The sequence below is a fragment of the Coenobita brevimanus genome, chromosome 6 (genome assembly GCF_032717465.1).
Source record: "Coenobita brevimanus isolate Jiangsu-jjx chromosome 6, ASM3271746v2, whole genome shotgun sequence".
Lineage (NCBI taxonomy): Eukaryota > Metazoa > Arthropoda > Malacostraca > Decapoda > Coenobitidae > Coenobita > Coenobita brevimanus.
The window spans coordinates 40,282,765-40,306,680 of record NC_136959.1 but is presented as its reverse complement, the minus strand read 5'-3'; the positions used below and the strand labels follow the sequence as shown (position 1 = coordinate 40,306,680).

The following is a 23,916-nucleotide window of genomic DNA, read 5'->3' as shown; positions in this document are numbered from 1 at the left end:
TGGCCAAACCACCTCAGTGTGTTCCTCCTAACGCTTCCTATCACATCCACATCCACACCACAACGCTCCTTTATATCCTCATTCGTCAGCCTGTCTCTCCACGTGACTCCACAGTCTCCTCTTAAATAACTCATTTCCACTGCTCTCACTCTTGACTTGTGTCCTTCCAGCAGCGTCCAAGCTTCACTTCCATACGTTAGAGTTGGTATCACAATACTGTCATGTAGTAACTGTTTCACTTCCATGCTCACTTCCCTGTTTCTTATCACTGCTTTCAAGGAACCACCAACCTTTCTTCCCTGCTGTACCCTTTCAAGCACTTCACCCTCCAAACCTCCATCCTTACTCATCACACTACCCAAGTACTTAAACGTACTTACATTTTCCAATTCCTCACCATCCAACCTCACTGTACATTCACTGACTTCACCTCTCTCAAAGACCATCACTTTACTCCTCCCTACATTCACCTTTAGATTCCATTTCTTACACACTCTCCCAAACTCTTCCACCAAGCCTTGCAGCTCTCCTTCGTCTTCACTCAACAACACAGTATCATCTGCAAACAACAGTACAGGGAGTTTCCAAACAGTACCCTCTTTCTCCAGGGCCACTCCAACATCCACTACCCTACCTTGTACCTCTCTTATTACCCCATCCATGTACAGATTGAACAACCATCGAGACATGACACATCCCTGTTTCAACCCACCCTTCAGATAAAAAAATTCACTCAGTTCACCATCCACACGCACTGCAGCCTTAGCACCATCATACATACTCTTCACAGCATTCAACAACTTCCCATCTACTCCATATATTCTTAATACTGTACTTTCTACAATCCTTGTTGATACAAGATATTATGGCAGGGTAGGGCAGATGGATACGGTCGTGTGGGTGTGCTGGTTATGGAGAAATGGGCAGAAAATTTTGTTTAGTGGGGTCACAGTTTCATCTATACCTGTATCAACGTATGCTCCGTGTGCTGGATTGGATGATTTAGAAAAAGGTAGATTCTAGGATGACCTAATATGTATGGTAAGTGGTATGTTGGATGATGAAATTGTGGATTTGGGAGGGGACATAAATGGTCATGTAGGTGAAGCAGCTCAAGAATATGAAGGGGTATATGGGGGATGTGCATATGGTACAAGGAATGAGGAGGGAGAAGAGATACTTGAACATTGGAAGGCAGTGAATATGGTTGTGTGCAGCACACATTTTAGGAAAAGAGAGGGTAGGTTGATTGCATTTGAGTCTGGGGGAAATAGTAGCCAGGTAGGTTATTTCCTGGTCAGGAGGGCTGACCTGAGGTTGGTGAGGGATGTTAAAGTTATAGGGAGTGAAGAGTGTGTGCAGCCACACAAGTTATTGATATGTGACATGTTGCTTAAGAAGTGGGTGATGAAAAAGAGGACTTATGCACCTAGGAGGAAAATATGGAAGTTGAAAAACCAAGCAGTAAGGGATACATTCTATAGCAAGATGAGTAGAGTGGTGGCTGAACAGGGAGCTGTTGACAGAAGTGTTAATGAACAGTACAGAGCTTTCAAGAACAATCCCCTGAGAATCACTGATTCAGAGTGTGGATGGACAAGGGGCCCACCAAGACATAAAGTAACTTGGTGGTGGGATGAGGGAGTAGAAGCTGCAGTTAAGGAGGGAAAAAAGGCTCTTCCCAGAATGGAACAGGGGTGGTAACAAAGAGGAATACTTGGCTGCCAAGGATAGGGCTAGAAAAGAGGTTTACTTGGCAAAATCTGAGTCTCAGAGATTTTAACTTGATAACCTTAATAGTGTGGAATGGCAGAATATGGTATTTAAGGTGGCAACTTAGATGAAGAGAAAAAAACAGGGATATCATTGGTGAGCAGTGTGTGAGGAATGATGAAGGAAAGGTAGTGGTGAACAGTGGGGATATAAAAGATGCTTGGAGAGAACATTACAACTGGTTGTTGAATGAGGAGTTTGACTGGGACAGGGAAGGATTGGAGCCAGCATATCCGGTGTTTGGCCCTTGGCCTTTGATTGATGCTGCTGCTGTGAGAAGGGCAATAGGCGGGATGCAGGTGGGGAAGGCAGTAGGTGTCTGGGTTGACTGCTGAAATGCTGAAAGCCTCAGGAGATATAGGAGTGGGGTTAGTTACTGACTTGATAAATATTATTATATATGTGTGTTGTCCCAGACGAATGGCTGAAGAGCGTAATTGTAAATATGATGCCCGGGAAAGAGGAAATAATAGAGTCAAAAAGCTTTTGTACCAGATAATGAAGGTAATGGAGAGACTTCTAGAAGGTATGATTAGAGAAAGCGTGAATGATGATGAGATGGAGATTGGGTTTTTTACCAGACAAAGGGACCACTGATGCCATATACATTGTTCAGCAGCTTCAGGAAAAATATATAGAAAAGGAAACGGATCTGTACTTTGTTTTTGTTGATTTGGAGAAGGCCTTTGACAGAGTCCCTCAGGATGTGGTGAAGTGGACAGTGAGAAGGCTTGGAATTGAGGAATGGCTGGTTAGGGTGATTATGGCTATGTACGTGCCTGCTTGCACCCAGGTAAGGGTGAATGGAGATTTCAGTGATGAGTTTTCTGTGGATGTTGGTGTGCATCAGGGGTCAGTCTTGAGCCCCTTTTTGCTTATCATGGTGCTTGAAGCCCTTTCATGTGACTTCAGAAATAGAACCCCTGTGGGATATCTATGGCAATGATTTGATGTTGATATCGGAGAATGAAAGGGAGATAGAGGAAAGATGTAGGAGGTGGTGATATGGTGTGGGGCACAAGGGCTCAAAAGTAAATGCAGATAAAACAAGAGTGATGGTATCTAGGGCTGGTGGTGGTGCTGTCAAGGAAGAGGGAGAGTGGCCATGTTTAATTTGGCACAAGGGGATGAGAGGTGATTCCAGCTTGTGCAGTGCTGATAAGTGTGTGCACAAGAGATGTAGTAGTGTGAGAGGTAGACTGTGAGATAATACTGATTTCAGGTGTGAGGTGTGTTGGGGAGAGCATGTGGAGATAGTCAGACATGAAGGGATTGAAGTTGCTTGTGAGTTTTTTGAGCATGTGGAAGAGTTTTGTTATCTGGGAGACATGTTATGTGCTGGAGGTGGGCTAAAGGAGATAGCTTTGTGGCTAGAGTGAGGAGTGGTTGGAAGAAGTTCAGGGAACTGTTGCCTCTCCTGACGTTGAGAGGGCTCTCTCTGCTAAGGGATCTTTGTATGCGGCATGTGTTAGGAGTGTAATGCTACATGGTAATAAGACCTTGGCAGTAAAGGAGGAGGATATTCGCAGGCTCAGACGTACAGAAATGACAATGATTAGGTGGATGTGCAATACATCCTTGGGTGTGAGGCCTGGAAGGGCTATGTTTACGATGGAAGAGTTGAGAGATAGGGTGGGACTGGAGTGTATTGGTGTTGTGATGAGGAGAGGTAGATTGAGATGGTTTGGGCATGTGAAGAGGATGCGAGGTGATAACTGAGTGCATAAAGTGAGAAGTGTTAACATTAGGGGTAGTGTTGCAAGAGGTAGGCCGAAAAAGACCTAGGACGATGTCATTGAGTGTGACCTCAGGGATAAGGGACTGAGTATGGAGATTGCCAGAGATTGAGCAGCATGGAGAGTTGTCATTAGGTGACCAAGGCCAACACATGCAAGCATGTTGGATCCTTTAAAAATGAAACAGAATCACACAGCTTTTTTCCGAGCACAGCTTTCTCTCATTATATTCAACATATTTCAGAGTTCCGACGTCGAATAGAGTTAATTCAAGATTTCACGATGCCTGATGTGAGTGGCTGCGTTCGTGTCAGCCCAGATGGACGATACATTATAGCAACTGGAACCTATAAACCCAGAGTAAAATGCTTCGAAGTTGCAGCCCTGTCATTGAAGTTTGAAAGATGTTTTGATTCTGAGGTGATACGGTTTGATATTCTCTCAGAAGATTACAGCAAGGTAAGCTCAGTCATTCTTTTTTATCATGTCACTCCAATGTGATCTGAAGCCTACCTACCTTTTGGCCTGTTTGTCATAGTTTGCCATGAAGTGCAGTTTAATGCATGATATCCATTGTATTCTTTTTCTTATGCCAGAAGGAAAGAGCTATGTGCTGGAAGCCTGAAGAAGTTGTTCCAAAGAAATTAAAATGTTTACAGACTCATGATACTGTACCAGAATTAGTATGTTTCACAGTTGAAAGTCAACTTTCTTCTCTTATTCATCTTCTTTAAAAAAAAAAAAAATAAAAAAAAAATAAAAAAAAAAATAGAGATACTGATGGGTCTTTAACCCCTCAGTGGTCGTGGGTTCAGAAATTTGTGGGCTTCCCTGGCTGACCCTGGGACCATTTTTTCAGAGTTCTAAAATTGATTTAATTTTCTTACAGATGGGAAGAGAATTGTCTGGTGCACAAGGCTATGTGTTTCTTTAGCTTCCCAAACCCATCCTGTGCTTTGCTATGATCTGTAGAAGGTATCACAAAATCCATATGATTCACTGTGCTCGTGCTATTAGCATTTAAACATATGGGCAAAACATCCAGGAAATGGTGACCTCTTGAGTGCTTGGAATGGTAGAGTAAGGCCAGGTAAACATACCAGTAACTTTCATTCCCCTTCCGTAATTGTTCAGTTTTCTATAGTTTGTGCTAATTTGACGTCACTGGCAAGTTGACAGTAAAGCGTTGTTCAGTGCCAACGGTCATTTAAGGGTTAATTTGGTGTAATGGTTTTATAAACAATTATCCCAACATAGTTCATTTTAATGGTGAAAATAAAGAAACTGGTGAATTTCAAGCCATTTTAGCATTAACCTACCCAAATGCCACTCATCCTAACCTAGATCTGTGTCATTCAGGCCTAACTAAGACCAATTTCCAATCTTATCTGTAGTTGTTTGGCAGAGTGTACCTTGATTATGATTTCAGATTTGAAAACTTGAGACACCCAATTCTGTTCCTCCAGTTGGCAGAATTAGAGCCATAATTCCCCCCCCCCCCCCCCCCCAATTAAAAAGAAATATATACAGTAATCCCTCTAATATCCGGACGCCCAATAACCGAACATCCCCACTAACCGAACCTTATCGTCCTGGGATCAAACATTCCCAAAATGGTCCGAAAATCCAAAAAAAATGGAAAAAAAAATCGATTTTTTGCCGTCCGTAATTTGAACTTGCCGCGTGCGCCGCGTGAGAGCATTGTTTTGGTTCGTCATTCCTCCGACGTCCGATAGAGCGCCGCTGCATCCTCCCCACTTCCCGCCTGTCTCTCACCGCGACAAGACCTACGCTCTTCGTCATGGCTGCCCACGTGCTCGCTTTTGTGGTGGTGCCGTACTTGCTGCAAGGCCTCCTGCTGCTCTCTGCCCTACTCTTAGTGTGTGTGATGATGGCCCCGCCTCCTGAGAAAAGGAAGAGAGTGGTGTTGACTCTGGAGAAGAAATGGGAGATATTGGAGAAGGTTGATGCGGGTTGGTCTTCCTCTCGCATTCTCCGCGAGTTCAACCTGGCCCGGTCGACTTTGTTTGATATCAAGCGTTCCCGAGACAAGCTCATGCAGTACACGGCTGACTTCTCGTCGAGAAGCAAACGCAACGTGGAGAGGAAGGTTATGTTTACTCCCAAGTATGCAGAGATCGACCGCTCCACGTTGATTTGGTATCGACAGCAACGTGCAGCTGGTGTGATGGTACGTGGAACGGAGCTGAAGGCTGCTGCTGAGAAGTTTGCAAGGCTTCACGACGCCCTAGACTTCAAGGCATCCGAGGGTTGGCTCTTCGTGTTCAAGTTGCGACATGGCCTTACTAACCGTAAAGCACATGGCGAAGCATTGGACGCTAACGAGGATGGAGTGGACGAGTTTCAGCACAAGGTGAAAGGCTTGATCGACAGGGAGGGCCTCACTCTCGGTCAAGTCTATAACGCTGACGAAACTGGCCTATTCTATCGCTCGGTGCCAACGAACACTCTCGCCGATGAGACGGAGAAGCGTGTACCTGGCCGCAAGCTTTCTAAGGAACGGATATCTGCTTTGTGTTGTGCCAATGCTAACGGCATGCACCGGCTTAAGCCCGTTATTGTTGGCCGTGCAAAGCAGCCTCGGTGCCTTCGTGGGGTGATGGATGTCCTTCCTGTCGTATGGTACCATTCTTTGAAAGCATGGTTCACAGCTGTGATTTTCAAAGACTGGTTTCACCATCACTTCGTCAAGGAGGTCATACATTACCAGACGAAGACACTGGGAATTCCTCGCGACCAGGTAAAGGCTCTCCTTCTCCTCGACAATGCACCTGCCCACCCGTGCGACAAGGACTTGGTTGCTGAGAATGGCCGTATTAGGTGCATGTTTCTGCCACCTAATACGACTGCTCTCATTCAACCAATGGACCAAGGAGTGATCGTGGCAACAAAGCGCCTGTACCGTCGGAAGTTCCTGGACGAGGTGATGGTGGTTCTCGAGGACGAGGACGAGCGCAGGGAAGGACGTGACACTCGAGGCAAGCGGACTTTGGAAAACCTTCGCCGCTACAACATTAAGTCTGCGCTGTACAACTGGGCTAGTGCATGGAAGGAAGTCCCTGTGAAAACTCTTGAAAATGGTTGGTCTCGTCTGCTTCTCGGAACAGATGTGGAGTACGATTTCCTAGGGTTTGACGTGGATGACTTCCATGCATGGCTACGTACGCACGGCGACGATGTTGATGTGGACGATGTTCGTGAGTGGTTGGACGATGACGAGGGCAATCCTGGGTATCAGACGTTGTCTGATATCGAGATCGCGTCTTCGGTTGCTGGTGTCAGTCCCGAACTTGAAGATTCCGACGACGAAGGCGATGATGATGCAGACTCCGCCCAGCAGGACACTACTCCAGCCATCCCCAAGCTGAGCGCACTCCGGGAACATCTAGAGTTCGTCCTAGACTACCTGGAACACCCGGACTGCGACAGGGAGATGGGGCCCTTGGGACTCGTGGAGGAAGTGCGTGCTTTCCGGCAGCGCATCATCAATCGCCTGAATCGTCGGTCCTTGCGTCAGTCAACGATTGACAGTTTTTTCAGGCCCGTGACCCCCGCTGTGCCAAGCCCTGGTTCCACTCCGTTGCCTCCCCAAGACAGGCCCTCATGCTCCGAGCCACAGCCCAGCACATCAGCTACAGTGGAGTCACCGCTCGATGTGAGTTTGCGGCTGTCTTCAGAGTCTTCTGTAGTCGGTACGCCATCACCACTACCCACCGATGCACCCCTTGGACGCCTGCCAGTGATACTCTCGGGCTCTGACAGTGAATAAACAGCAAGAACTTCTCCACTAGACCACACGGGAATTTTGAGTGTTGTGCAGTGAAAAAAACGGTGTGTTGTGTTAAAGTTTTCAAGTTGGGAGAAAAGACTAAGTAGAAAAGAAATTTAATGTAACTAACCTTCTTTGTTTTGGCTTTGGAAACTTAAAAAAACTTGGGAAAAGTTAATGTGCAACACTTAAATTTAATGGAACATTATTTGGACTAAAGTGAACACTGTGAAAAGAACGGACTTCTGTGTGTTAGTGACTAAGTTCAGTGCAAGACTTCAGGAAGAGTGTAGTGCAAGTGCTTCAGGAAATCGTTCTTACTGTCAGAGTCCGAGAGGAGGCGGTTATTCATCGAGGTGGCCAGGGACTTGCTGTAAGTAGCCAAAATGTTTCATGTTGTACTATTTTCCATACTATATTTACCAGAATGTTTCATATTGTATTTTTTCCCATACTATACTTACCAGAAAGTGTCATACTGTACTTCTTTCCATACTAAACTTACCTCATGCATGTGCAGTAGGAATGTGTTTTTCAGAGTTTGGTTAGGTTCGGTTAGGTTAGGTTCGGTTAGAGTCCATAAGTACCAGAATGTTTATTAATGTATGAACATACTTCTAAACCCACATTTTATGTGTCTATTGCATTTATTTCAGTCATTTATGTGCCTTATTGGTGTGATTTGGGTGTTAAATAGGTGCTATGCATGTCCAGAGGGAGTTGTATAGGTGTTTCTCTGTGTTAGGGTCTGTAAGTACAAGTCCATAAGCTGGGGCCCAATATCCGGACAAAACCAATATCCGAACCTACCGATGGCTTTATTGATCCGGATATTGGAGTGATTACTGTATATATATTAATGGTAGGTGGGGGCGCTCACCATCCACTCACTCAATGTAGTGCTGCTCTCAGGTGTCTGCCCTGTCCTCTCCTCCATCCTACTTTCCTTCCATCTTCTTCTGTCTTTCGTTCCTTCATTCTTTCCTCGTCTTTCTGCCTGCGGGTGACTTTACACTCCCTGTTCTGTCTTTCATTCCTTTATTCTTTCCTCTTCCTTCTGCCCATGGGTGACTCTACACTGAGTGACAAACCAAATGGTTTCCTGTACACCAGGAAACCATTTACTACGCTGGGTGGTAACCATATAACCAAATTTTGGCACCTGGTGGTTTAGTGGGTAATTATTGTGCTCTAATCGGATTGAGCCGGTGAAGGTTTATATTCAAGGGGTGGTTGGGGTTTATTGCTCACGTAATGCCACTCAGGGACGAGTGAGGCTGGCTCCTACGCTCCTCGTCGGGCAACGTAGGATTGGATGATGGATGGATATATATATATATATATATATATATATATATATATACAGTAATCACTCCAATATCCGACGTAATAGAGCCATAGGTAGGTCCGGATGTTGGTTCTGTCCGGATATTGGGCCCCAGCTTATGGACTTGTACTTATGGACCCTAACTCAGAGAAACACCTATACAACTCCCTCTGGACATGCATAGCACCTATTTAAGACCCAAATCACACCAATAAGGCACATAAATGACTGAAATAAATGCAAAAGAAACATAAAATGAGGGTTTAGAAGTAGGTTCATACAATAATAAACATTCTGGTGACTGGCTCCTGGACTGGTACTTATGGACCCTAACCTAGCCTAACTCAGAAAAACACCTTCCTACTGCACATGCATAGCTCCTAACACCCTATTCACACCAATAAAGGACATTAAAGAGTGAAATGAGGTAAGTATAGTATGGAAAAAAGTACAGTATGAAACATTCTTATGTTCGGATAGTGGGGATGTTCGGATATTGGGCGTCCGGATATTAGAGTGATTACTGTATATATATATATATATATATATATATATATACTCACCATCCACTCACTTGATGTAGTGCTGTTCTCAGGTGTTTGTCCTTTCCTTTCCTCCGTCCTTTCCTTCCATCCTGTTCTGTCTTTCCTTCATTCTTTCCTCGTCCTTCTGCCTATGGGTGACTACACTCCCTCTTCTCTCTTTATTTCCTTCAGTCTTTCCTTTTCCTTCTGCCTGTGGGTGACTCTACACTGAGTGACAAGCCAAATGGTTTCCTGTACACCAGGAAACCATTTACTATGCTGGGTGGTAAACATATAACCAAATTATGGCGCCTTGTGGTTTAGTGGGTAATTAAGGCACTCCCATCAGATTGAGCCGGTGAAGGTTTCTATCTAAGGGGTGGTTGGGGTTGATTGCTCATGTAATGCCACTCAGAATGAGTGAGGTTGGTCACTTTCATCTTAAATGTCAGGACCAACTTGCCTTGCCCCGGGCTCCCATGCTCCTCAGGAAAAGTAGGATTGGATGATGCATAGATGGATATATATACATATATATATATATATATATATATATACTGTAAATATACTGTATATACAGTACAATCCCAGCTATCCGGTATCCAGACAAACGGAATACTCAGAAAAACGGGAAAATTCAAGGGCTGGCAAAAATGTCAGTAAGTTATAACTGTGCGCCAATTTGAATGGACCGCCAAACCGCCGTTTGATCGTGTCACATGAGGCTGGGTGAAGTCAGACAAAGCGAGGTGAAGGCATTTCCGGCTAATGTAAATCCCTAGCAAATCCTCTTAACCACCCCTCCTCTCCCCTTCTTTCCCCTACTTGAATTCAGTCATCCTCCACACCCTCCAAAAATCACCAGTCTGCTTTTTGCCACCAGACAGTAAACAAGATCTCTTGCTATTGTGTTCCTCTGATAGACGGTAATTTGTACACTCCAAAATGCCTAAAGTGCAAACTAAACGTAAGCGTATCATGCTTACCTTGAAACAGAAGCTGGACATATGCAACAGACTTGAAAAAGGTGAACATTATAAAACACTAATGGCTGAATATAAATGTTAATAGGAATGAAAGTTTACTTTGTTGGAAGAAAAATGAATAAATAATATGCCTGCATTTCATACGTACATCATTTATTTTATTTTCTGCAAAACAGCTGAGTGGCGGGTGAGGGGTGGAGTGATGGAGGTCAGGTGGGGAAGAAGAAGAACAGTCGGGGTTAAATACATAAACATAACTCACGTGGGGGCACAGGTGTCATGATAATTCTACAGTGTAGTCTTAACACATCATCAGTTCACTAATAAATGTTCAAGCTTTTATTTCTTTATTTTATTTTTCAATTCTTATGAGTAAAGTACATATAATGAATACAGTAATTCGGTAAACAATGGACTGGTGCAATTTGCAGTATTGCAAATTGCTAGACATTGCGTTATGCGTTATGACCATGGTGTGTGTTTACAAGGCAGTTTTTCAGGCGGAATCTCTTAGTGTAACCCCTAATGTGACTGGTGAGTACTTGAACTGTATTTACTGCTGTGATAGCCTTTGTATAGATTTGACTTGAAAATCAGAAATACGGGAAAAATCTGTAACCAGGAAGGTAAATTCCCCAAGCCACCCGGTTAACTGGGATTGTACTGTGTATATATATATATATATATGACTATAATACTCCACCAAAAATTTCAATGGATGAAGTTTAAACAAACTACCGTACCAGCACAGGCACACATTAGAGACCCTGCAATATATCGCTTTTTTTTAATTTGCAGAAGAAACATTGCAGGAGATAGTTTAAACTGGGCAACATATTGATTCCCATTATTATTTCTTAAGAATCTGGTGTTGTTGTTTTGTTAACATTATTCAAAAATTAGAAAAAAAAAAAAAAAAAAAAAAAGGCCACAGTTCTTCAAGATTCATTCATTTTGAGATGTCTGAACACTTTGTGTTTAAAGATGGTCATATGCAAAAGGAAACCGTTTGAGAAGGATGGTTCTAGAGTTTACTACCTATAATGCATAAATGAGAATATTGATTTTTTCAGTAGATGAGGGCTTAATTGGAAAGGGGTGAGAGCTATATAGCGGGAAAAATACCTTATGCCTACAGTAATGGAGGAGGAATATAAGAAAGTTTAAAAAATAATAACCATTGAAATATCAGTAGTTCACCTTGTCTTTGGAAGGGATGACCTTTTCACTGAGAGCCATTGGTTCTTTGTTTTTAATGGAAAAGGGGAAAAAAAAAAATTACAGTGCTCTCAGTCTAAACTTTTCAGACTTGTATCATACCAACGTCAAACACTCATATATTAATTTGGGCAATAATGCATCTTCATGTAGTGTCTGTCTTGTGCCATCTTTTGTATCAGGGCCTTAAAAAGCACTGGTCTACAGCCATTTTTAATATAGTTCATATGAATATTTAACTCTTTTCCGATGTTGCATGGAGGGACTGTGAACGTAGCCAGAGCTCTTCAAGATTCATTCATTTTGAGATGCCTGAACACTTTGTGTTTAAAGACAAAGTCTTATGCAAAAGGGAACACAAATTGAGAAGGAGGGTTCTAGAGTTTACTACCTATAATGCATAAATGAGTATTAATTTCTTCAGTAGATGAGAGCATAATGGGAAAGGGGTGAGAGGTATATAGCAGGAAAGATGCTTTATGCCTACAGTAATGGAGGAGGAATAATAGGGAAAGTTAAAAAACAATGACCATTGAAGTATCAGTAGTTCATCCTGTCTTTAGAAGGGACAACTTTTTCACTGTCAGAGTCATTGGTTCTTTATTTTGCATGTAAAAGGGGAAAGAAAAACTACAGTGCTCTCAGTCTTAACTTTTCAAACGTGTATCATACCAACGTTCAACACTTGTATATTAATTTTGGCAGTAATGCATCTTCCTGTAGCGTCTCCGTTGAGTCATCTGTTGTATCAGGGCCTTAAAAAGCACTGGCCTACAGCCATTTTTAATATAGTTCATATGAATATTTAACTCTTTTCTAATGCTGCATGGAGGGACAGTGAACCTTTAGTTGTATAACTTACTGATACAGCTTTTTGTATATGGGGGAAAGGTAGTGGTTGTTGTTGCTCAGTCTCGGTCTGTCTGATTGAGCAGATCCATTGACAGCAGGTAAGCAACTACCCCTATGAGGTTGGTCCATAGGTTCCCTCGCTGTTGATGTTATGTCCACATTTGAATGTGGCATGTACTGTTCACTGCTCCATTGTGTGTGTTATATTGTATGGGCCTGTTTCTACAAATTGTGCATGTATCATCTATAATTTCACCTAATCCAAACCTAAGCTAGTAGCTGAGGAGAGCTGGGTCATGTCTTTCTCTAAGCCTAGCTAAGTGACCATTATGATTCCGATTTGAGGACACCTCTAATGGGTGGTTGTCAGGAGGGGAGTGTGTATTATGGTGTTGTGATGTAGTTGTATTTCCCTGCACGTGAAATGACTGTACAGTGCAGCCTCGTTATGTGATAAAGTCTCTACATCTATCCATCCATCATCCAATTCAACCTTGCCCCATGAGGAGCGTAGAAGCCTGGGGCTAGGCTACAACAATAATTAAATATTTATACCCTGTCTTGGTTCAGCATTAAAAATTAATTGCGATTTCGCTACAACAATATTTTCGATGGCTGCCTCCGAGAATCTCTTGTGGATGTGGTGATCGTTGCCTTTCATTCTATTTTGTGCATGAAAGGCCACTGAAACATCATTGTTATCACCAAATAACAGTGCAAGTGCTTGACACATAGTCTATCTATCTCTCTATAGCCCGACGCCCTAATCCCATGAAGGGTGGCCGCAGACAAAACGCCTCCAAGTTGCTCTGTCACCCACCATTTGACTACCCTCCCCTCAACTCACCCCCCCCTCCCTCATATACCTCTCAACTCCATCCCTTCACCTCATCCTCGGTCTACCCCTCCCTCTCGCTCCCTCCACCTCACCGACATACACCCTCTTAGTCAGTCTTTCATTCTCCATTCTCTTCGCATGTCCAAACCACCTCAGTGTATTTCTCCTAATCTTCTCAACCACATCCACATCCACCCCACAATGTTCCTTCACTTCTTCATTCGTCAACCTGTCCCTCCATGTCACTCCACATGCTCCTCTCAAGTAACTCATTTTCACTGCTCTCACTCTTGACTTGTTCCCCTCTCGCAAGGTCCACGCCTCTCTTCCATACGTCAGGGTAGGGATCACAATACTATCAAGCAGTGACTTATTAAGTTCCATACTCACCTCCCTATTTCTCACTACTGCTTTCAGTGATCCAATAATTTTCCTTCCCTGCTGTACCCTTTCACGCACTTCATCCCTCAAAGTTCCATCCTTACTCATCACCAGTGGTGGGCAGCGCAAACAAAGAAGGACCTTGTGCAAGCGCAAAGCGCAATCCACAGTTCACTACCTTGCGCAAGCGCAAATGCATAAGCTGACAAATATTTAGCTTGTACAATGTCGCAAAGCGCAAGCGCAAACCATTTGCATATATTTTTTGGGAATTACTGAAAAATATTGAGATATTTAAATGAAACAGAATACCTACTCACTTACGTTTATTTATTATTATTATATTCTATCACAGTATTTGTAATTTGCGCGAGTGCGCAATCTAATATTTAGCTTGTGCAATGTCTCTAAGCACTAGCGCAAATCATTTGCATATATTTGTAGGAATTACTGTAAAATATATATTGGTATAATTACTAAATTAACGACCTGCCCACCACCCGCGGTGACTGAGGTACAGTAGGTCATTTGCCGGGAAAAACAGCCTATATTTACCAAGGCATTGGCAAAGATCACGTGATTACTGCATCATCAACTCTCTCTCTCTCTCTCTCTCCGACAGAGGAGGGAGGGAATGGAGAGTACGAGAGAGAGGAGGGAAGGAATGGAGAATAAGAGAGAGAAGAGGGACGAAGTTTATGCCTTATCTCGTCACTCAAAGGGACGCTCCTTTGCCATTCCCATATTTATTCTCTCTCTCTCTCTCTCTCAGAATAATGATAATGATCTTTATCTCTCTCTCTCTCTCTTTTCTTGTCAAGACAATTTATTTAATAATTCAATATAGGTATACAATAGCAATATGTAATTCGTTACAAAAAATAAAAAATCATGAAAACAGAGTATTTAAATCAAATATCCACAGCCAAATAAATTATTAGGCTGTGGATATTTGATTTAAATAATATGTTTTAATGGTTTTTGTAAGGAATTGCATATGCTAATCTTGATTAATAATGTATATTTATTATTATTTACTAATAATGATAATTTAAAAAATATTAAAAATACATTATGTTTCTTGAAACATATTAAGAAATGCTACTACCCCCTTCCCTCCTACCTCCCCCCACCAACCCACCCTTGTGACCCGCCCCAGCCTCCCCCATCCACTGTCCAGCCATGCGGGAAGCTCCCAAGACCACGTGTCCCCTGGAAGGCCACGTGTCCCTTGGATTGCGCAGTGCACAATCCACAGGGCAGGTGCACAAGGCAGGTGCGCAAGCGCAGATTTAATTGTGCAAGCGCAACTAAGTTTGTGCTTCCGCACCTGTCTTTTCATGTGCGCAAGAGCAAAATTGCGCATGGTCTTGTGCGGTGCATAATGTGCAAACAATATCATCAGAGTGCAAGGGTGTGCAATTGCGCTTTGCGCAAATGTTTGCACACCTGCCCAGCACTGCTCATCACACTACCCAAGTACTTGAATGCACTCACATTCTCCATATCCTCACCATCCAACCTCACTGTACATTCTGTGACTTCATTCCTCTCAAACACCATAACTTTACTTTTGTTTACATTAACTTTCAGCTTCCTCCTCCTACACACTGTCCCAAATTCATTCACCAAACCCTGCAACTCTCATTCATCTTCACTCAACAATACTATATCATCAGCAAACAGCCACACCGGAATCTTCCAAATCTCACCCTCATTCATTAGAGCCACCACCACATCCACTGCCCTACCTTGCACCTCCTTTACAACCCCATCCATGTATATATTGAACGGCCATGAAGACATCACACATCCCTGTTTCAGTCCCACATTGAGATCAAAGAACTCACTCAGCTCACCATCCACTCACACTGTAGCCCTAGCTCCTTCGTACATACTCTTCACAGCATTCAACTATTTCCCCTCCACCTCATATATTCTTAATACCTTCCACATACCTTGCATATCTATTCTGTCATAAGCTTTCTCCAAGTCCATGAAGGCAGCAAACCCTTTCTTTCCCTTCTCTAGATACTTCTCCACTAAACATCTTAGAACAAATATCTGATCTACACACCCTTTTCCCTTCCTAAATCCCCCTTGTTCTTCTCCAACTAGCTCCTCTGTCATATGCCTAACCCAATGAATGAGTATTCTACCATATATTTTACCAGTCACATTAAGAAGGCAAATACCTCTATGGTTACCACATACTTCTCTCTCCCCTTTTCCTTTGTATAAACAGTTATACCTGATTTCCAGTCCTCTGGAACCCTTCTCTCTTCCCAAGCCAAACTACACAACTTCCATATCCACTCCACAACAATCTCACCCCCATACCTCAGCATTTCATCACACACTCCATCAATTCCTGGGGCCTCTCCCATCTTGATCTTCTTCATTGCTTCCACTACTCCGCCCTACTGATCTCTTCCTCCCTCCTCTCATCTCTTCTTCTCCCAGTCATTCCCCAACTACTTATACTCGCATTGCTCTCACTCTCTACATTCAACAAATCCTCAAAGAGCTCCTTCCATCTCCTCAATTTCTCTCTCTTCTTCACCAACAATCTCTTATTCCTATCTTTCACTCCCCTACTATATCCCCTTCCACACTGCCTTACTTTCTTTATTTCCTTCCAAAACAATTTCTTACTCTCCCTCCACTTCACACTCACACATAGTGCAGTGTGCAATATTAACCCTTTGAGATTGCGATGACGCAGCCGCATGTCATATGAAATCCAACCTCAGAGATTCCGATGACATATCCACATGTTGCAATAGCTGGCATAAGTAGCAGTAAACTATATATCTTTCGAAAGGCAATTGTCGTAGTTTTTCATGGTGCAAAAAAACTTATCTGCAGTATCTATTACTTTATTTTCAGCAGGCTATTTTCTATAGCAAAGTATAGATTTTTTTTTTTTTTTTTTTTTTTTGCTAACTTCAACTCTTCATTTTGACTTTTCATTACAGTTTACCAGCGATATAACGAACTAATTGGGGGGAGGGGTGGGTCGCAATATCCAAAAGTTTGTTATGTATGAGGGGTTGGTATTTCTGAGTGATTACTGAACTCAGATCTCTATATAAGGGGAGTCTTTCAGTCGTACGTGCTCAGACATAACCTAAAGTAACCCTATGAAGTTTTTGCAAGGAGAATTCGATGGTTTATGAAGTTGTTCATGTAAATACAATACTGTATTAAGTTGTACATATAAATACAATACCTATAATAAGAATACAGTACAGTAGAGTCGTGATGTACGACAAAACGAAACAATCTTGGAATAACATAGGCGTTTAATGTCGTTTGATTTTGTTTTTAAAGGCTCCAACATTCTTGCATGCGTCGGCCTTGGTCACCTAATGGCAGCTCTCCACTCTGCACGATCCATTGCAGCCTCCCTGTTCAGTCCCTTAACCCTGAGGTCACACTTAATGACCTCATCCCATGTCTTTCTCGGTCTACCCCTCGTAACCCCACCCCCAATATTAACAATTCTCACCTTCCTCACCCAACTATCATCCCCCATCCTCTCCACATGTCCAAACCATCTCAATCTACCTCTCTTCATCACAACACCAATACACTCCAGCCCCATCCTACCTCTCAACTCTTCCATTGTAAACCCAGCCCCTCCAGGCCTTGGACGCAGGGACGCATTGCACTTCCACCTAATCATTGTCATTTCTGTATGTCTTAGCCGGCAAATATCTTCCTCCTTCACTGCCCAGGTCTCACTACCATACAGCATTACACTCCAAACACATGCTGCATACAAAGACCCCTTAGCACGTAGGGAGAGTCCTCTCAATGTCAAGAGAGGCAAGAGCTCCCTGAACTTCTTCCAACCACTTCTCACTCTAGCCACAGAGCTATCTCCAGCCCCACCTTCAGCACACAACATGTCTCCCAAATAACAAAACTCTTCCACACACTCAATAATAATTACTTATTAGCACGGTGATACCACTCAGTTGTGCGAGAGAAACTGGCAAATGGGTGCGTTTAGGTATTGGTTCCAGGTACAACTCGTGTGTAATGCTTTTGACGGTCTCTGATTGGCTTCCTCGACCCGACCCGACCCACATTCCCCACGTCCCATACCACCTTCCACGGCCTGCCTCAGTGTTGTGTAGACGGTCGCTGTGATGAGAAGTTTAGTTGCTTATTTCCTTGCTCCTCATTTCCTCTCAGAACTCTGAGCATGTTCCAAAGTACAGTAACTTTAGTTATGCCTAAACACCGTGAAAGTGCTGTGAGCACAAGAAAAGCATTTATTCTAAATGAAAATGTAAATTTGTCGGACGAAGTGGTGTGTGGTGTGGAAGCTTAAATGCAAATGATCAGACAGATATGAGTCAGGTGTGTTTATGATGTGGATAGTTTTCTCTATTGGAAAAAAAAGTTCATGATAAAGGAGCAGTAAAATTCATGTTTTCGTCTTTAGTGTAATGAGTGTAAAAGAAAAAAAAAAAAGTCTTTGTGCCCGATGTTTGTTATGAACTGACAGTCTTTGGTTGAGAAAATTCAGATCTTACGATATGTAAAGACACTACGTGTTGACATACATAGTTAGGTAAAATAATTATGTGGGTTCAGTTCTTGTGAATTATACTGTCATACAAATTATGCTGCTTTGCTGACATGTTTATTTTTGACGATTACTGCATTCGTTTGTATCTGAGAAGTGAGATATGCTATCACTCAATGCTGACGACTTCTTTATAGCATTTTCTTTTTCCTTTATTGCTGATGACTAAGGGCTTTCAAAAATAGTTTTCACACTGCATTTTTTTTAAAATGAGAGCCGAAAGTGATTCTTGGTGATACATGTCTGTTGGCGGGTGGCCATTATTCACGTGTTGTTTGGGTCAAAAGTTTTTTGTTTGATTGGTAATGAGGACTTGCAAGAGGCTTGGTGGTGATCCTTGGTGATTAAAGTTTTTATGGGGAGTATTAGGGGGCAAAAATAATCATTTAGGTTAGGTTAGAATGCAGTATGCACTGATGTGTCCAGTCGGTGAGATGGCAGACATATTAGAAGATATCTACAGTATAATATATTTTTGATGAAAAATATGAGGCTCCTAGAACCTAAACCCCTATTTTACATGTAAATATATGTCACGTGTTAACGCGAATTTGATCTTGCACGAGGTTCTGCATAACCTATCTCGTGTTGTATGAAGCCTCTGTTGTATAATGTAGTACTGTTACAGTACACTTACTGTGCCAGGAAGGGATGCTGTTGTCACTGTGGGCTGATTCCCAAAGTTTCCCCTCATTTTTTTTTTTTTTTTTTTTTAATGCGAGGAAGAAGGAACCAAAGGCCATGAGCCCGCAGTAACAGTTCCCTCCAAGAGAAAAACAAAATACAATAGAGAGCCAAATTCAAGATCCGATCATTTTGAGATGCCTGGACACACTGCGTTTGAAAGACTGGAGATCATAGGCAGCAGGAAATACAGACAGAGGGAGACAGTTCCAGAGCTGACCTTTGTTCGCAAAATACAGGGGAAGTTCGGTTGCAATTTGGCCGTTCGTTATATCCGAAATTCGCAATATCGGGGTTCGTTTTATCGAGGGTTTGCTGTTTTTTTTTTTTTTTTTTTTAATATACATCGATAAAGTACAGCTATTCAGCTTCAAAATACAGTAAGACCTCACTATAGTGGACTAATTGGGGCCCAAGCCATTCCAAAAAATGTGAAATTCCAATAAAAGCGAAATCTGAACTTCCCCCTGCTGACCCGGACTTTTTCCAATATATCAGACATTAGTCCGGATCGCATGAACAGTTTTAAACTATTTTGACTGCCATTGCGGTACTGTACTGTGTTATAACTTCACTACATTAATCAAATGGTATTTATAATAATACAGTAAAACCTCAATACAGTATAACGGACTTCAGTGGACCAGAATTCGCTTTTATCGGAATCGGGGAGCTACTGGAGTAAATTCCTGTATATCAGAATAAGTCTGATAAAGCCAGAAGCAGTCCGGACTGCCTGACCACTTCAGCTATGTTCACCACAATAAGGCAAATAAAAGACATATTTATCAGTGTACAGTACAGTATTATTATATATATTATACTATTTGATTAATGTAAATTCCCTTGGGGGTAGGGTTTTTTTTCAAGAATACTCCCCTAGTATCCCTGCTTGTCGTAAAAGGCGACTAAAAGGGTTGGCAGAGGGTTAGTGCCCCTCCCCGGAAAATAACTAACTAAAAAGACAAACAATAAGCCTCGGACAAGGACTGACCAAAAGATGACGACCAAAGACCGGACAAAGGACATGGTAATTGAAACTTGGAATGTAAGGGGAGCGAATGATGAGGTGAAAGAGAGAGAGAGAGATTGTCCAGGTGCTTGAGGGTGCGAAAGTTGATGTTTGCGTAATAAGTGAAACGAAATGGAAAGGTGAGAGTGTGAGAGAATGGGAGTATGGATGGGGTATATGTGCAGGAGTAGGTGAGAATGAGAGGGCAAAAGAAAGAGTATGTATAGTTGTGAGTAAAAGATGGAAGAACTGCATAAGAGAGTATGGATCAGTTGGGTCAAGGATTGTGTGGGTAAGATTGAAGGTTGGAATACAAATGTGGGCGATTGTGTAAGTGTATGCGCCAATGCAAGATCTTGCTAGCAGAGTGAGAGAAGAGTTCTGGACAAATGTGGAAGTGTGCATGGAAAAGTTTGGAAGGAATGAGAGAGTGTTTTTGTTTGGTGATATGAATGGTAAAGTAGGGAATGTGAAGGTGGATGGAATAGTTGGTGAGTGGGGTGCGCCTGCTGAGATAGATGAGAATGGCAGTGCGTTAGTGGACATTTGTGCTGGGAGGGGGTTGGTGATAGCCAATACCCTCTTCAGGCACAAAATGATCCACAGGTATACATGGCAAGTGATGAGAAGGGTGGGTGGTGAACTGAATGAAAGGAAGGCAATGATTGATTATGTGTGTGTGGATGAAAGGATGCAAAAATGTGGAATGGATGCAAGAGCTTATAGAGGTTGGGGGAGTGGACTTTCTGACCACAACTTGGTGGTGGCCAGAATCAAGGTCCAATTAGGATGGAGAAATAGACGAAGGGAAGGACAGGAAGAAGGAGCATTTGGAAGGAGAGTGGAAAGGTTACAAGAGGATGAGAAAAAGGCAGAGTATAAGAGAGAAGTGGAGGAACGATTGGGCAAATATGAATTGGAGCAGATGGGGGACGTGGAAGGTGTGTGCAGGATATTTACAAAAGAAATATGTGCAGCATGTGATGTGGTGTGTGGGATGAAGAGAAGACGTAGGGGTGTGCAAGGAACAGCGTGGTGAAATGAAGAGGTGAGACAGGCTGTGTCACAAAAGAAGAAAGCATACAATGAATGGATGAGAAATAGGGGCATGGAAGAAGTTGAGAGGCGGAAGAGAGAGTTATATGTAGAAAGAAAGAGAGAGGTGAAAAGATTAGTAAGAGAGAGTAAGAAGAGAGCGGATGAGGAATTTGGAAGGAAATTGAGTGTAAAGTGGAGAGACTAAGAAAATGTTCTGGAAAGAGGTGAAAAGAGTAAGACAGGGTGGAAGTGAAGTTAGCAGGGGATGAAAGATAAAAATAGTAGATTACTAGTGGAGAAGGAAGAAAAAGGGAGCAGATGGAGAGAACACTTTAAGGAATTGTTGAATGTAGAGGATGGAACTAATGTGGGTATAAATGGCTGGGAGAAGGAGGGAGGTGAGAAGACAGGAAGAAATCAGTAGGATAGAAGTTGTGGAAGCAGTGAAGAAAGTTAAATTGGGGAAAGTTCCATTAATTGAAAGTTAAATTGGGGAAAGTTCCAGGAATTGTGGTGAAATGCTGAATTTGGGGGGAGAGATAGTAGTAGAATGGGTGTGGAAAATGTGCAGATTGGCCTGGGAGGAAGGTAGAGTCCCAGAGGATTGGAAGTCTGGTATAATTATTTCCTTGTACAAAGAAAAAGGGGAAAAAGAAGTGTGTGGTAATCATAGGGGCATCTGTCTTCTTAGTATAACAGGAAAAGTGTATGGTAGGATACTTATTGACAGAGTTAGAAAGAGAACAGAGGATTTAGTTGGAGAAGAACAGGGAGGGTTTAGGAAGGGAAGAGGTTGTGTAGATCAGATATTCATTCTTAGATCTTTAGTGGAAAAGTTCTAGAAAAGAGAAAGAAGTTGTATGCGGCTTTCATGGATTTGGAGAAAGCATATGACAGGGTGGATAAACAAGGATTGTGGAAAGTACTAAGAATATATGGAGTAGATGGGAAGTTGTTGAATGCTGTGAAGAGTATGTATGATGGTGCTAAGGCTGCAGTGCGTGTGGACTGTGAACTGAGTGAATTTTTCTCTTTGAAGGTTGGGTTGAAACAGGGATGTGTCATGTCTCCATGGTTGTTCAATCTGTACATGGATGGGGTAATAAAAGAGGTACAAGGTAGGGTAGTGGATGTTGGAGTGGCCCTGGTGAGAGAGGGTAGTGTTTGGAAACTTCCTGTACTGTTGTTTGCAGATGATACTGTGTTGTTGAGTGAAGACGAAGGAGAGCTGCACGGCTTGGTGGATGAGTTTGGGAGAGTGTGTAAGAAACGGAATCTAAAGGTGAATCAAGGGAAGAGTAAAGTGATGGTCTTTGAGAGAGGTGAAGTCAGTGAATGTACAGTGAGGTTGGATGGTGAGGAATTGGAAAATGTGAGTACGTTTAAGTACTTGGGTAGTGTGATGGGTAAGGATGGATGTTTGGAGGGTGAAGTGCTTGAAAGGTTACAGCAGGGAAGAAAGGTTGGTGGTTCCTTGAAAGCAGTGATAAGAAACAAGGAAGTTAGCATGGAAGTGAAAAAGTTACATCATGACAGTATTGTGATACCAACTCTAATGTATGGAAGTGAAGATTGGACGTTGCTAGAAGGACACAGGTCAAGAGTGAGAGCAGTGGAAATGAGTTATTTAAGAGGAGCCTGTGGAGTCACATGGAGAGACAGGCTGACAAATGAGGATATAAAGGAGCCTTGTGGTGTGGATGTGGATGTGATAGGAAGCGTTAGGAGGAATACACTGAGGTGGTTTGGCCATGTGGAGAGGATGGAAGGTGAAAGACTGACTAAGAGAGTGTATGTGAGTGAGGTGGAGGGGGGAAGAGGGAGGGGGAGGCCGAGGATGAGATGGAGGGATGGGGTGGAGAGGTATATGAGAGAGGGGGGTGTGAGTTGAGAGTGGGGCAGTGAAATGGCGGGGGACAGGGCGACATGGAGGCGATTTGTTTGTGGCCACCTCGAACGGGATTGAGGCGTCTGGCAATAGATAGATAGAAAGAAAGATAGATTTCGGAATGTTAAGTGTGATCTCAAAGTTTGAGGGTCACATCAGACTTGTACTAATTGTGATCAGTCATTAAAGGATTGAAAAACTCCTGGCAGATTTGTGTGGGGAAGGGGAATGGTTTGAGATATGGTAAATTCCATTTAATTTTGGAAAAATGCAAGGTGATGGATATTGGCCATGCAAATCCCAGGTCACATTATTCACTTTCTGGGAAAGCTCTCAGGGTGACCGATTTGGATGAGAATTTAGGTATATTGGTCATTAGTGACCTAAAATTCTCCAAACACTGCATTGAAGTAGAGAAAAAGGCCGAGAAGTTGTTAGGCTACATCCAGAGGCAGTTTCAGTATAGGAAATAGATGTTCTTACACTCTATAACTCCTTAATATGGCTACTTCAGGAGTATGCTGTGCAGTTCTGGTCACCTACACTCATGAAAGATATAGACTGACTTGAAAGAGTCCAGGCTGTTGCTACAAAACTTGTTCCATCCATCAGGAGACTCAGTAGCAGTAGTTGTAGTAGTAGATTTTCCCAAGGCAGTCTGGTCGAACAGACCTGAGTCCCTAAGGAAGGCCACGGCCGAGAACGAGCTTTCCCACAGAGCTTTTAAGGAGTGTATGTTGTGTTGTTGGCGCAGGTGGTTGTGTGCACTGCAGTCTTCCATAATGTGCATAATAGTATGGGGTGCCATGTTACATCCTGGACAGGCATCAGCGACAGAGTCATTCAGCCACTTCTGATAACACAAGAGTACTGGATGATGCCCACTTCTCAGCCTGGCCAGGTGAACACTGTCCTCACGAGGGAGATAGGATTCAGAAGAATGGATGTCAGGAGGCCGTGCATGAAGCTGTGTGTTGCCTTTAAATGACTGAATGGAGCAGCGAGTGATTTGAGTGTGGATGTGCGACTGGAAGGTGGTTTGAGGTGGGCGAAGGGGGAAAGATGACATTCTTTGTGTATGATATTGTGTGCTGGGTGTTGTTTTGATGTTCCTTGGTGTGTGTAGATGTGCTGCCATGTAGTGTAGTCGATGGCGTGGGTTTGTGGTTAGAATTTGTGTGTCTAGATGATCCTTGACTTTGAGGACTTTGGTTTCTTGGTGTAGATGATCAGTGGGTGTAGTAGCTGTGCAACCTATGATTTTTAGGG

General features: G+C 42.9%; 1 protein-coding gene across 1 annotated transcript in view; it reads left to right on the top strand.

Annotated features, from left to right (window-relative positions):
* The window catches only part of LOC145401028 (nucleolar protein 10-like), a 259,963-nt gene that overhangs the window by 85,881 nt on the left and 150,166 nt on the right, over positions 1–23,916 (top strand). Inside the window, exon 3 of the mRNA XM_080273404.1 lies at positions 3,754–3,968. Coding sequence (XP_080129530.1) covers positions 3,754–3,968 — 215 coding nt within the window. The remainder of the gene's footprint in view (positions 1–3,753; positions 3,969–23,916) is intronic.